At 38.8% G+C, this 12,424-nt stretch overlaps 3 protein-coding genes across 3 annotated transcripts in view; 1 reads left to right on the top strand and 2 right to left on the bottom strand.

Annotated features, from left to right (window-relative positions):
* Nucleotides 1-1,353, bottom strand: part of LOC100180319 (oxysterol-binding protein-related protein 1) — a gene marked incomplete in the record, with an annotated part of 18,100 nt that extends 16,747 nt beyond the window's left edge. The window contains 4 exon segments of the mRNA XM_026835137.1: nucleotides 1-55; nucleotides 260-371; nucleotides 640-800; nucleotides 1,226-1,353. Of these exon segments, the coding sequence (XP_026690938.1) occupies nucleotides 1-55; nucleotides 260-371; nucleotides 640-800; nucleotides 1,226-1,331 (434 nt within the window).
* A 2,450-nt stretch (nucleotides 1,354-3,803) lies between these two features.
* Nucleotides 3,804-8,196, top strand: LOC100187373 (uromodulin). Its single transcript, XM_002124938.4, has 8 exons — nucleotides 3,804-3,998; nucleotides 4,534-4,696; nucleotides 5,197-5,357; nucleotides 5,634-5,787; nucleotides 6,001-6,237; nucleotides 6,886-6,966; nucleotides 7,185-7,284; nucleotides 7,657-8,196. The coding sequence occupies exons 1-8, from the start codon at nucleotides 3,901-3,903 to the stop codon at nucleotides 7,956-7,958; spliced, it is 1,296 nt and encodes a 431-aa protein (XP_002124974.1). The 5' UTR covers nucleotides 3,804-3,900; the 3' UTR covers nucleotides 7,959-8,196.
* A 17-nt stretch (nucleotides 8,197-8,213) lies between these two features.
* LOC100177148 (eukaryotic translation initiation factor 3 subunit I-like) lies at nucleotides 8,214-12,235 on the bottom strand. Its single transcript, XM_002122561.5, has 8 exons — nucleotides 12,057-12,235; nucleotides 11,659-11,786; nucleotides 10,882-11,000; nucleotides 10,373-10,513; nucleotides 9,919-10,055; nucleotides 9,412-9,612; nucleotides 8,597-8,763; nucleotides 8,214-8,410 (listed from the first exon to the last, which is right to left on the bottom strand). Exons 1-8 carry the CDS (start codon nucleotides 12,057-12,059, stop codon nucleotides 8,329-8,331), a joined length of 978 nt encoding a protein of 325 aa, XP_002122597.1. The 5' UTR covers nucleotides 12,060-12,235; the 3' UTR covers nucleotides 8,214-8,328.
* Nucleotides 12,236-12,424: the final 189 nt, after the last annotated feature.

The following is a 12,424-nucleotide window of genomic DNA, read 5'->3' as shown; positions in this document are numbered from 1 at the left end:
TTCACAAATTGAAGGAATTTTTCGGTTTCTTTTAAAACGTGAACTTTTTCAGCCGCTGCACATAAAAATAACATTTCAACATTAGCAAAATCAAGAAAGTAACAATTCAACATAAAACTATGTTGCTAATTCTTCGTTGTTTCAATTGTTTAAAATAATCTTCGTTACTGTATTATAGATTTAAATAAACTTTATGTTATGTTTAATGATGTCACAATATCAATTATGACATCACATTATCAACTATGATGTCACAAACCTTCCAAAACATTCTTGATCGCAATATCAGACGCAACCTGACTCGGCGTTTTACGATCGTCGTTTGCGATCGTCGGGTTGGAACTATGCTCCAATAAACAATGGACAACCTCCTGTAACAATAGCCAATATGATGTCATAATCAAGTTACTTTATGATGTCATACTATATTTTTATGATAATCAATTTACTTTGTTTCATTCAAAAATTTAAAAAAATAAACAAAAAAAGAATTTCCTAGTTTTTTTTTGGAAATACATTCTTTTAAATTCAGTCTCACCAGGTTTTGGGAAAATTAAAAAATACTTTTGCCCATTGGCATATACCCGTCGTATTTTGGATATGAGCAATTATGCATAGACACCTATATCCATCACTCACCTCCCGCTTAGTAAGTGAAGCTTTATGCAACGCGGTGTCCCCCGTGTGGTTTCGTATGTTCGGGTTCGCTCCCCTTGATAGGAGCACTTTTACTGCCTCCGTGTGGCCAAAATAACTAGCAAGGTGTAGAGCAGTCCAACTGTACGTGCTTTTCGATTTACCTATGACGTGATAAAGATTATTATTATGCTTATTGAAGCAATAACCATTGCCCAAAGACAGCTTTGATTATGGTTTACAATTTGGACAACCTATTAGGGACCTGGAATTTATAGCAGTTGGCCCATTACCCCCCGAATGCTACAACCCATGCCCAAGAATACATACGCTCACTGCAATATATATTGGTGGCAGCGCCAAGCCTCGAACCCGTAGCTTCTATAAATGGCACCATACATTTATCGAGGCATCGATAATTAAACACGCATTCGTAAGAAAGAAATTATCTTTATTGATCAATGCACAAAGTATTAGGGTAGGGCGTCCACCAAGCCACCCCAGGTTTGGTGCCTATGCTATTAAACACAAGCACCCCTACAGCTACCCTCTTGGTGTTCTCAAAATATTAATCATAGATATCTTATACCTTTACAGTTGATATCTATGTTGGGGTGTGCGTCCAATAACTCCAGGATTTCCAGGTGACGACCATTTCGCGACAAATTCAACAACTTTACCTCACTTTCCTCCATTTTAAATTTGTATAAAAATCTAAAACAATAAGTTTGTTTATAAGAAAAGTCATGTCTGCCACACACTGCAATAGCTTCAGCAACGAGACAGTGGGCATGTGAGTGGCAACCATGGATAAGTCACTCAGGTTTCCACCCACGAGGATATAAATGACCAAACCAACCAAAAGTCATGTCTGCTTATCCATACACTACAATAGCTTCAGCAACTCGACTGTGGGCATGGGAGTGGCAACCATGGATAAGTCACTCAAATTCCCACCCACGAGGATATAAATGACCAAACCAACCGAAAGTCTTGAAATAAATCAGAAAAACTGGTGTCAACACAAAATATTTGATAATGTGTGCAGTAGTGTACATGCATATAAAGGCCAAAAACTTTAATATAGTTATTTATAACAAAGAATTTGTTTTAATATTAACGCTATGTTTAGAAGTAAACGCTTTAAAACAATCAAATCATTGTGATGTCATAATTGTAACAGAAGAAATTAACAAGTATAGTTGTGACATCATGCAAAGTAAAATAAGATTGATAAACAATAAAATGATTGAAATAATAAAGTAATTTGTTAATTACCGTTACCGGTAAAATCACGTGACATTTTATTTATTTGTTATTTTTATAAAATCAGCTGATCTTATATTCACTCTGACTCAAGCGTTATAGAAATACCAAACAACAAATTTTATTTACAAAGCGGGATGCATCGATGTTTATAAATAGTAACGTCACATGTACATTATTGAATGAATGTAACTTATTTATCCTCGCATGGCGGGAAAACGACAGTCGTTATAACACGGGTGTTATGTTTTACACACATCGTGCCTGCTTACAAGTTACCACGTATGTAACTTATTTATCCTCGCATGGTGAAGCAACGACAGTCGTTATAACACGAGTGTTCTGTTTCATACACCTCGTGCCCGCTTACAGTTACCACGTATGTAACTTATTTATCCTCGCATGGCGGGGCAACAACAGTCGTTATAACACGGATGTTCTGTTTTACACACCTCGTGCCCGCTTACAAGTTACCACGTATGTAACTTATTTATCCTCGCATGGCGGGGCAACGACAGTCGTTATAACACGGATGTTCTGTTTTACACACATCGTGCCTGCTTACAAGCTACCACGTATGTAACTTATTTATCCTCGCATGGCGGGGCAACGACAGTCGTTATAACACGGATGTTCTGTTTTACACACATCGTGCCTGCTTACAAGTTACCACGTATGTAACTTATTTATCCTCGCATGGCGGGGCAACGACAGTCGTTATAACACGGATGTTCTGTTTCACACACATCGTGCCCGCTTACAAGTTACCACGTATGTAACTTATTTATCCTCGCATGGCGGGGCAACAACAGTCGTTATAACACGGATGTTCTGTTTCACACACATCGTGCCGCTTACAAGTTACCACGTATGTAACTTATTTATCCTCGCATGGCGGGGCAACAACAGTCGTTATAACACGGGTGTTCTGTTCCATACACATCGTGCCTGCTTACAAGTTACCACGTGTGTAACTTATTTATCCTCGCATGGCGGGGCAACGACAGTCGTTATAACACGGATGTTCTGTTTTACACACATCGTGCCTGCTTACAAGTTACCACGTATGTAACTTATTTATCCTCGCATGGCGGGGCAACAACAGTCGTTATAACACGGATGTTCTGTTTTACACACATCGTGCCTGCTTACAAGTTACCACGTATGTAACTTATGTGGTCCTCGCATGGCTGTATGGCAGACAATTTTTACAACCCGTAAGTGACCCGTTTAAATGCTTTTGTTCATGCCACAATGCAACTACTTGTAGATTGTTAAAGTATGTAAAAATATCACAGTGACGTAACGACCTTTTACGCGATTTTGTATGACGTCACAATAAAATGTCTCAAGAACGTTGCCGTGTTTCTGGAATCTCGATTAATTTGAAGTCACAAGGATTTTAGATAAGACCATACGATTTACATCTGGAGTACAATAGCGAATTTTAAATTAATTAAAACAACAAAACGATAGTTGTTAAAACACGCTAAGGGTAAAAACTACTTCATGTATATAGAAAGTTTTAAACACATTGAGTAAACCAAACGTAGTCTTAAAATACAAACAAGCAATATTGTTGAGTTGGAAACAAACCGCGATAGACGCGATGTAGCTTCGGTAATCTGGTTTGATAACAATGGGTGATTGTTACGAACGGAAACATCTTTATTAATCATAACAGCATCCGGGATCTTCGCGACGCGAGGTGTACAACCATTAGCGTCTTATACACACAAGTATCTGGTGTAATTAACTAATTAACGACTATCTGCTCATTAGATTAACTGGTTTATGAACCAAAAGCAGGAATTTTTAGAGATTTTTTTTTATTAATTAGTTAGTTATTTAATTAGGACAGTAAGTTGAGTGTGTTACGTCATAGTTATTATTATTACGTTTTTATTATTATGTCATCATAGACAATTCGTGACATCATAAAAGTAGATAATTTAGTTGATTCGGGAATATAATTCGGGACTTTACGCCTGAGTGACGATGCTCCTCTTTCTCTCACTCCTCCCACTTTTGCTCTTAGGAGGAGCAAATGCGCAGAACATCACGGTTCAGTGCAACGCCACTTCTATTAGTATTATGTAAGTAACTATTAAGGGGAATCACCCATGTATACTGAGGAGTGGGGCCTTACGACGTTCCCCCTTTACCCTATTGTGTGGTTTCGGCAGAAGTCTCTTTAAAGGAAGTAGGCCAGAGTTGAGTTACCCAACACCCATGGTGCTACCGTCTTTTAGACACCACCAAGGCAGTTTATAGATGCTCAATAATCACCCACAAAGTTACATACGTGATAACTTGTAATTGGGCACGACGAGGTGTATGAAACAAAACACCCGTGTTATAACGACTGTCGTTGTCCTGCCATGCAAGGATAAATAAGTTATACACGTGGTAACTTGTAAGCAGGCACGAGGTGTACGAAACAGAACATCCGTGTTATAACGACTGTCGTTGCCCCGCCATGCGAGGATAAATAAGTTACATTTTTTTCGATAGAAATGGTTTAAATATTCATTATAGTTCAGAAGTTGTTTTATTTTAGAATCTCTTTTTTGTAAATGGTTCCCAACTAAACATATTATTACGTCACCTTATATCATTATTACTTCACAGTGTGAAACGATCATACCTTCAATCGCTGGTGGATTTCCCTGTCCAAACTCTCAGTTATAAAAACACCGCCGGGTTATTCCCCGTCGATTGTCTCGCTACTGATGACGGAACAAATGTCAATTACACGACCGCCAACTTCTCCCATTGTTCGTCAGGAAACATGGTTTGTGACGTTGTGAATTATAATTGTAATAAGTTCCGTGAATCTGACCCTGATCTGGTGCTATAGAGTTGAACGATTCTACCGTTGTCGGTATATGTGTCCTTGGGCAAGACACTTAACAGCAATTGCTCCAACCCAGTGGTAACTAATGGGTTGTCCAAATTGTCAGCCATACATAAAAAATGTAACTGGTATAATTGTAACAAGTTCCGCGAATCTGGCCCTGATCTGGTGCTCATAGAGTTGAACGATTTTTGGGTAAAGAAATACAGTAAGGATCTGGTGCTATGAAATACGTAGCATCTATTCGAATAGGAGGCTGATAAAGCTATTTTGGCGAAATATGTATCAATTGTGTTATACCAGAGTCCGTATATGTTTATATACGGACTCTGTGTTTTACAATACAATTTGCTGCAGTCAGTTTCCGTCTGTTACGTTTTCGTAGCACCAGACCAACAACACGTCATTTAACATAATGTCTTTATGACGTAACACAGGTGTTTAGCGACCACGTGACGTACAATTACACCGCGGTATTGACTACGTCACAAGGAAGCGCCGTGGTGACGAGAGACGCGGTGTACGAGTTTACGTTCGGCTGTACTTACTCAACCAAGTATAACGTTAGCACTTCCAACTTTGTGTCTGTGTTCAAACCGTAAGTTCAACTACGTCATTTTTACGTCATTAATACGTATCCTCACGTCATTATTACGTGTCACTACGTCATTGCTACGTCTTCTATACCGGGTTTAACGGCCACATTATATATAATAAAGGTAACTGAGCCATCTTATACCAACAACATAAACCAATTTACCCGAGTGTACTGTCTTTGATGTACCATCTTACCCCAACTCACTAATGATTTATACATGAACCATTTTCACCCCACCAAAGCGAACCGTCTTACCCCAACCCATTAAATCCACAGTGATGTCGTAGCGGGGGCAAACGGGACGGGAAACTTTGCGTCCCAGATTTTCCTCACGAACGCCATGGGACAACCCGTTGGTAGCAGCTTCAAGCACGGGGATATGATTAAAGTGGAAATATCCACACCCAATGTTGCGGGAGTGGTGCTTAAGGTAGGAGGGGTGTAACTTGTTTATTTTTGCATGGCGGGGCAACGACAGTCGTTATAATACGGGTGTTTTGTTTCATACACCTCGTGACTGCTTACAAGTTACCACGTATGTAACTTTGTGGGTGGTTGTTTTCGGTATGGCTGACAATTTAGACAACCCATTAGTGACTACTTGGTTACTCACATACGTTTACCCAATCACCATATGTCACAGCTGGGTAATTGTTACACCTCACCAAGCAACAACGCAACTAACACAACGCACAAAGTTGATCTTATCGTAGGCGGTTGCGCACAAGCCGACACTACCGTTACGCAGAGTGTTGGAACGATTTTGAAGTTCGGCTTTTTGGCAAAGCAATTCGCGAGCCTTACAGTCAGCCAACAGTTTCTGTATCTGCACTGTACTAACGAGGTTTGCTTGGCATCGGATATGACCTGTCAATCAGCGGTAAGGCTATATAAATAATTGGTGACCGTTTATTGTTACGTACATAGTGGGGTGGGGGAAGACGGGACACCTTTAGCAGCATAATATCAAAATATCCTGAACGTGTTTTAAACAAGTGACAACGGCCTTTATGGGCGTTGTGAGGGTACGGTTTTATAATTTTTTTAATGTTGCTTACTACCAAATGAAACCAAAAAATGGAATGAAAAGGCGTCCCATCTTTCTCCATCTTACTATATGTTATATTTTGTTCACATCAGATCCATTCACAAATGTATATTATCCCTGGTAGCAGCGATAGAATAAACTTTAATTTCCCCCAAACCCCAAATGTAACTGCGAAAGAAATATCCGAAAGAAATATCCGTTATATTCGTAAACTCAATATATCTAATGGCTATTTCTACTATTACGTTACGGCGTAGCAACAAAAATTAATTAACTAAAGTTTTGATATCCCCTCATCCTACTACATGTATAGCGACCGCGCTTATTGTCTTCCAATCAAATGTAAATATGTTTTTATATATAAGCATGTTACAACAACTGATGCTTTGTCACCATATCTTTTATTCGTTTAAAATATTTCTAAATCTTCGCTACCGTAATCAAAGAGACAAAAAAGTTAATATTATTATTTTTCCCTAGCCTTCGTGTAGTGGTCGTCGTAGAAGAAGTCTCCGCCAAGCACAATCACAAGCTGAGTTCCGATTAACCCACTGCGATAAGGTAAATAACAACGCTTCTTTTTCAAATGAAACGACAAAAGAGAATAAAAATATCATGGACCATCTTACCCCATCTTTGCCTACATTATATTTTTCATTTAACAACAGTTGCTACACCTTCCCGCCGCAATGGTAGCTGTTTAAAACTTATAAATTCTCGAGCGCTTTACCAACGGCGTCATTGTGATGTCATTATTAATTTTGTTGCTTGTGACGTAGATAATGATGGGTTGCGAGGATGATTGTGACGTCACAGAAGACGGAAATTCGGTTTGTTTGTGTCGTAATAATAAACAGCTCGGTCAAGATGGGAAATCATGTACGTGGTGAATTATGACGTCATAGTGTATATTACATCACATAAAATGTAAATCTACTTACGTAATAACTTGTAAGCGGGCACGAGGTGTATGAAGCAGAACACCCGTGTTATAACGACTGTTGTTGCCCCGCCATGCGAGGATAAATAAGTTACATACGTGGTAACTTGTAAGCAGGCATGAGGTGTATGAAACAGAACACCCGTGTTATAACGACTGTAGTTGTCCGCCATGCGAGGATAAATAAGTTACAAACGTGGTAACTTGTAAGCGGGCACGAGGTGTATGAAACAGAACACCCGTGTAATAACGACTGTTGTTGGCCCGCCATGCGAGGATAAATAAGTTACTCAACAACACATGTATTCCAGGTGTAGCAGGCCCAGCTTCGCTTGTTGATGTGAAACCTCCCTCACCCCCCCACAACCCACCACGCCCATATAACCCACCCCCCCTACAAATCCAACACTTTATTCCCACCCCCAAAGCCCGACCACGCCCCTCGCCCCGCCCCCACCACCGACCAATCACAACCCTCATTCTCAACTATGCAGTTTACGCAGCCATCGGTATCTTGTGCATTGTCTTAATAGCAAACGTGATTATGTCGTGTCGTCAGCGCCATAAGGGCCATCGAGTTAACGAAGTGGAGAAAGAAGCTCTTATTCAGTGATTGTGATGTCATAAATGTAAAGGATTGTCCCGCTTGTGACGTAATAACTATAGGGGGCAAACTTATGAACACAGGGGAGGCAGGGATAGTTAGACACAAAAATTTTACTCAAACTTTTAGCGTTTTGATAAATGTAAAATTCGAGGGTACGCCTGCCCACCCTGCCACCCCAGGTTTGCCGCCTATGATAACTCTTGTTATATCTAATTGTACTCGGAATAAAATTCTCTGTTGGTGATTATGATGTCATACATGCCCGGTGTCTCCATTGTTTTATTCCATCATTCACAAACAACCATTGTGACATCACAAAGTACTTTATACAAAGAACTTAAAATTCCGAAGAAAAAAAATCTCAAAAAATGTTGAGTCAGCATTCGAACTGAAAGTCGAAGTATGACTCATCGAATTGATGAACGCGAACAAAACCATCTTCCCCCCCACTCGAGTAACTAGGTGATAGAATAAGTGTTACATCACAATCATAATACTGTTACACCATTTAATTATGACATCACCAATAATGACATCATCAATTATAACATCACCAATTATGACATCATCAATCATAACATCACCAATTATGACATCATCAATCATAACATCACCAATTATGACATCATCAATCATAACATCACCTGTTTCCGTTGGGGTGAAATGCGAGACTGTTGATTGGTCCAAAATGACCCTTGACCCTCCCGAACTCCTCCTCGAACACTAGGTGGAAGAAGCGAGCATCGAACTTTCCTTCTTTCAAGTTTGATGTCGTTACGTCCATTGCCTCCTGCCCACCGCCAAGCACAACCTGTTGGTAATATGGTTTATGATACTATATATTATAACCAACTTTTTTCATTACCATATAAATTATTTTAGAACATATTATATTCCAACATGGGTTTAACATAAATGGGATACAAATATTGTTTATTTAAATGAATAGAGTAGGCAATGGGTGTAGGGTGTATTTATATGCTGTATATAATATTGATATATGTCTTTGGAAACAGTACCTAAAATAAGTAGAATGCATTAATATGCTATGTGTATAAATATGTATAAGAAGCCACAACCTTGGAGAAAGGATTTCAGCCGAGCGCCGAGCGTCAAAAAAGTAGACGCTCGGGCACAAGCTTTTAAGTTCGGGCTCGGCTCGGCACATCCCATATATATATATATGTTATTTATTGATTAGAATACGATGGCAAAGATTAAAATAACTAAAACAATGAAGAGAAAGGAATTAGCAACAAAACGACAATTGTAACACGCTTATGGATAAAACCGAAGTAGAACACTTATTTGATAAAAGGCGTGACCGTTACACTTTAAAACTACACTGCGACCAATAAAGATATTTTGTTCAAATGATAATTTTTGCTCAATAATTAGATTACAGTAAAAAAGATTAAGCAATATAATCAATAAAGTAAACATCACTTATTCAACTCACATGGTCCCTTATAGGAGATATGGCAGCTGAGTTAACGGGGCGATCGGTTTTGTAAGTTTTCATCAAATTAAGGGAAGGGGCGTCGAATAACTTGGCTGTTTTATCTTTGCTTGCGGTGATCAACATCATTTGATCGGAGCTTAACTGCATGTCCTTGATCAACGCTGTGTGTTCACGTACGCTGTGTAGCAACTCCCCTGTCTGTGATGTCATAGTGGGTATGGTGGTTAAACAATAAAACATTTTGTGGTCTAGTGATATATGATAAAGTTGCAAGACTACTAGCAGGCAAAGAAAATAAATGGAGACTCGGTTCGCTCGATACTGATTGGTGTAAGTGTCTTTGGGAAAGGCACTTAACGGACATTTCTCCAACCCAGTGATCACTAATTGGTTGTAGCACGACTAGCACCTTAGGCGTTGGGGTAATGAGCCAACTTTGTTCTAAACCCCAAGTCCCCTGGCATACCATATAACCATACCCATACAGAATACAACCCCACCCACCTTAAGATCCCAATGAGCCATCGTCCCATCATCGTGCCCAGTGATCAGATACTCGTTTAACGCTCCCCACAATGAACACATCGGTTTCGACATTTCCTTCGTGTCGATTACAAAGCTTAGCGCGGGTTCACTGTCACCTGGAGGGAACTTGTTAGTGGCAACGATTGGCAGTATTTTTGACAGATAATTTTACCAAGTGTCAATAAAACAATATACTAGAGGACTAATGTAACATATTGTATAATTTAGTTTGACACTTTCATACTTTCATCCACAATCTAGTCTCTAACTTGTTAGTGGCAACTGGCCACCATAGGCAGCATTTTAGATGTTTTTGTATTTCTGTGTTTATATAAGTTACATTTGACACTTTAGTATTTTTAACAGCTAGTTTTACAAAGTGTCAACAAAACAATACCCTTGAATTATTACAACAAACATTATGACATCATACTTGGTTCTCTGATGTCATAGATACATATCTTAGGTTCATGTTTCATCTGTCGATCAGTGGTGAAGTTGATCATGTTTCCACAGTAGCTGAAGTTGGAACTACGGACCGAAGATTTTGTGTCCCATGTGTTGATTACCTTGCCTAGGTGGGTAAGGAGGGTTAATGCATGAAGTTACCCACCAATTACCCACCAACTACCACACATTATGAGTGGGGGTTTGGTGGGAAACGACAGTTATTACAACACGGACGTTCTGTATCATACACCTCGTGCTCGCTTACAAGTTACCATGTATGTAACTTATTTATCCTCGCATAGAGGGGAAACGACAGTCATTATAACACGGGTGTTTAACACGGGTGGCTGATTGATTTTACGACTAATACAACTGCACAAAATAAGAAATCTTTTTTGCAAGCATTAAAGGACACAGAGATATTTTTTAATGATGATTAATCAGATTGGCCTACTGAGTCAGAATTACAAGGTTGTTATTATGACATCACACCTGTTTCGCAATCCCACAATTTACACGACAAATCGGCCGCTCCCGTTAAAACTTTCGTTGAATCCCAGTTCACGTCAACCGACCAGACAGTTCCTCTGTGGCCGTCGTATGTACCTAATCTAGGGTGGAAATAACTATGTTAACAAGGTGACTGCATAAGCTATATACCTTGGGTTGCATATACGTGCCTAAGGTTATCAGACGATAAGGTACAACCTTTTTTAAAGCTCGGTTTATTTACAATAAACTTAATGAATGATTGGAGGGACTCTGCGGAATGAATTAGTTTAGGAAAGGCACAATAAACAAAATAAAGTATTCTAGGATATCCTAGAATACCTAATTATTCTGTAATGTGCATCCAAAGTTGCATCACCACGTGTGTGTGACGTTTGACGTATCATAATGACGATATTCATTAAGTTATGCCGAAGAAAACAATGTCACTCTAGATTTTGTGCAAAAGGCAAAAATCAAATTGATTTTCCTATGCCCATCATATTACACTATCACATGCAATATGCAGATTTCACCCAAAATCCAAATATATTGGTAGAAGTTATTTTTTTTCAACCTGAAAATTTAGGTGCTAGTGAAGAATCTCCCCCCCCCCACCTTATTTGCTAACCACTAACGCCTAGATTAGGGGGTTAGGTGTTGATGGTTAGGGGGTTGGTGGTGATAGGGGTTTGTAGTTAGTGGTTATATGGGTTAGCAAATAAGGTGGGGGGGGGGAAGACTCTTCACTAGCACCAAAATGTATAGCAAGCAACTAACCTTTCCCCATTAATAGTGTACCATACGTTGGGTGTGGCATCTTTAGCTACAGTAAACAACAAGTCGCCTTCCCTGTTGTATCGAATCTGAGTGATCGCTCGCTCATGGCCTTGTAACATTAACGGTCTCTGTGGGATATAGGGGGTTGCTTAGTATATTATGGGGTAGCCTATTCACATTGTCCCACAGTGAGGTATTGGGGGTAAAGGGTTACCCATTATTCTAACTTTTGGGTAACAAATTGCTTGTTTATAAATTACCTACTGAAAATAAAATAAGAACTTTTTTTTTGTCTCAAATATATTTCCATATTTTGCCGTTTTAGACGATTTTCTATTCAACAAAAATACACCATAACTACAAAATGATTAAAGTGTCATAAAAACTATAAAACTTACCATTTTTGCGTTAAATTAAACCAAATAAAATATTTCAAAAAGACGCGACAACTTTGCTTCAATGCTCACGTGAGAATCGTGGGGGTTTAACAATACTGCATACCAAACTGTAAAATGGGGATTGATATTTAAAATGACCAACCAGATTATTATATTATTTTAATTAAGAATAATTTTAAAAACGTTATTTTTAAATCATTTATTTAAAAACTCCCCGATAATTTTATAAATAAAAACCTTTCTCTCATTGGATTTAATAACACGTTTTTAAATAGAAATAGTAAAGATTAAAAACACGCGATGGGGAGTAGGAAGTATAAAAAGATCAAAGTTATTCTATATCTTACTTATAGAAACTGAAACAAATT

Source organism: Ciona intestinalis, chromosome 7 (genome assembly GCF_000224145.3).
Source record: "Ciona intestinalis chromosome 7, KH, whole genome shotgun sequence".
NCBI lineage: Eukaryota > Metazoa > Chordata > Ascidiacea > Phlebobranchia > Cionidae > Ciona > Ciona intestinalis.
The sequence above is the reverse complement of the archived record's forward strand: the minus strand, read 5'-3'. Positions and strand labels throughout refer to the sequence as shown.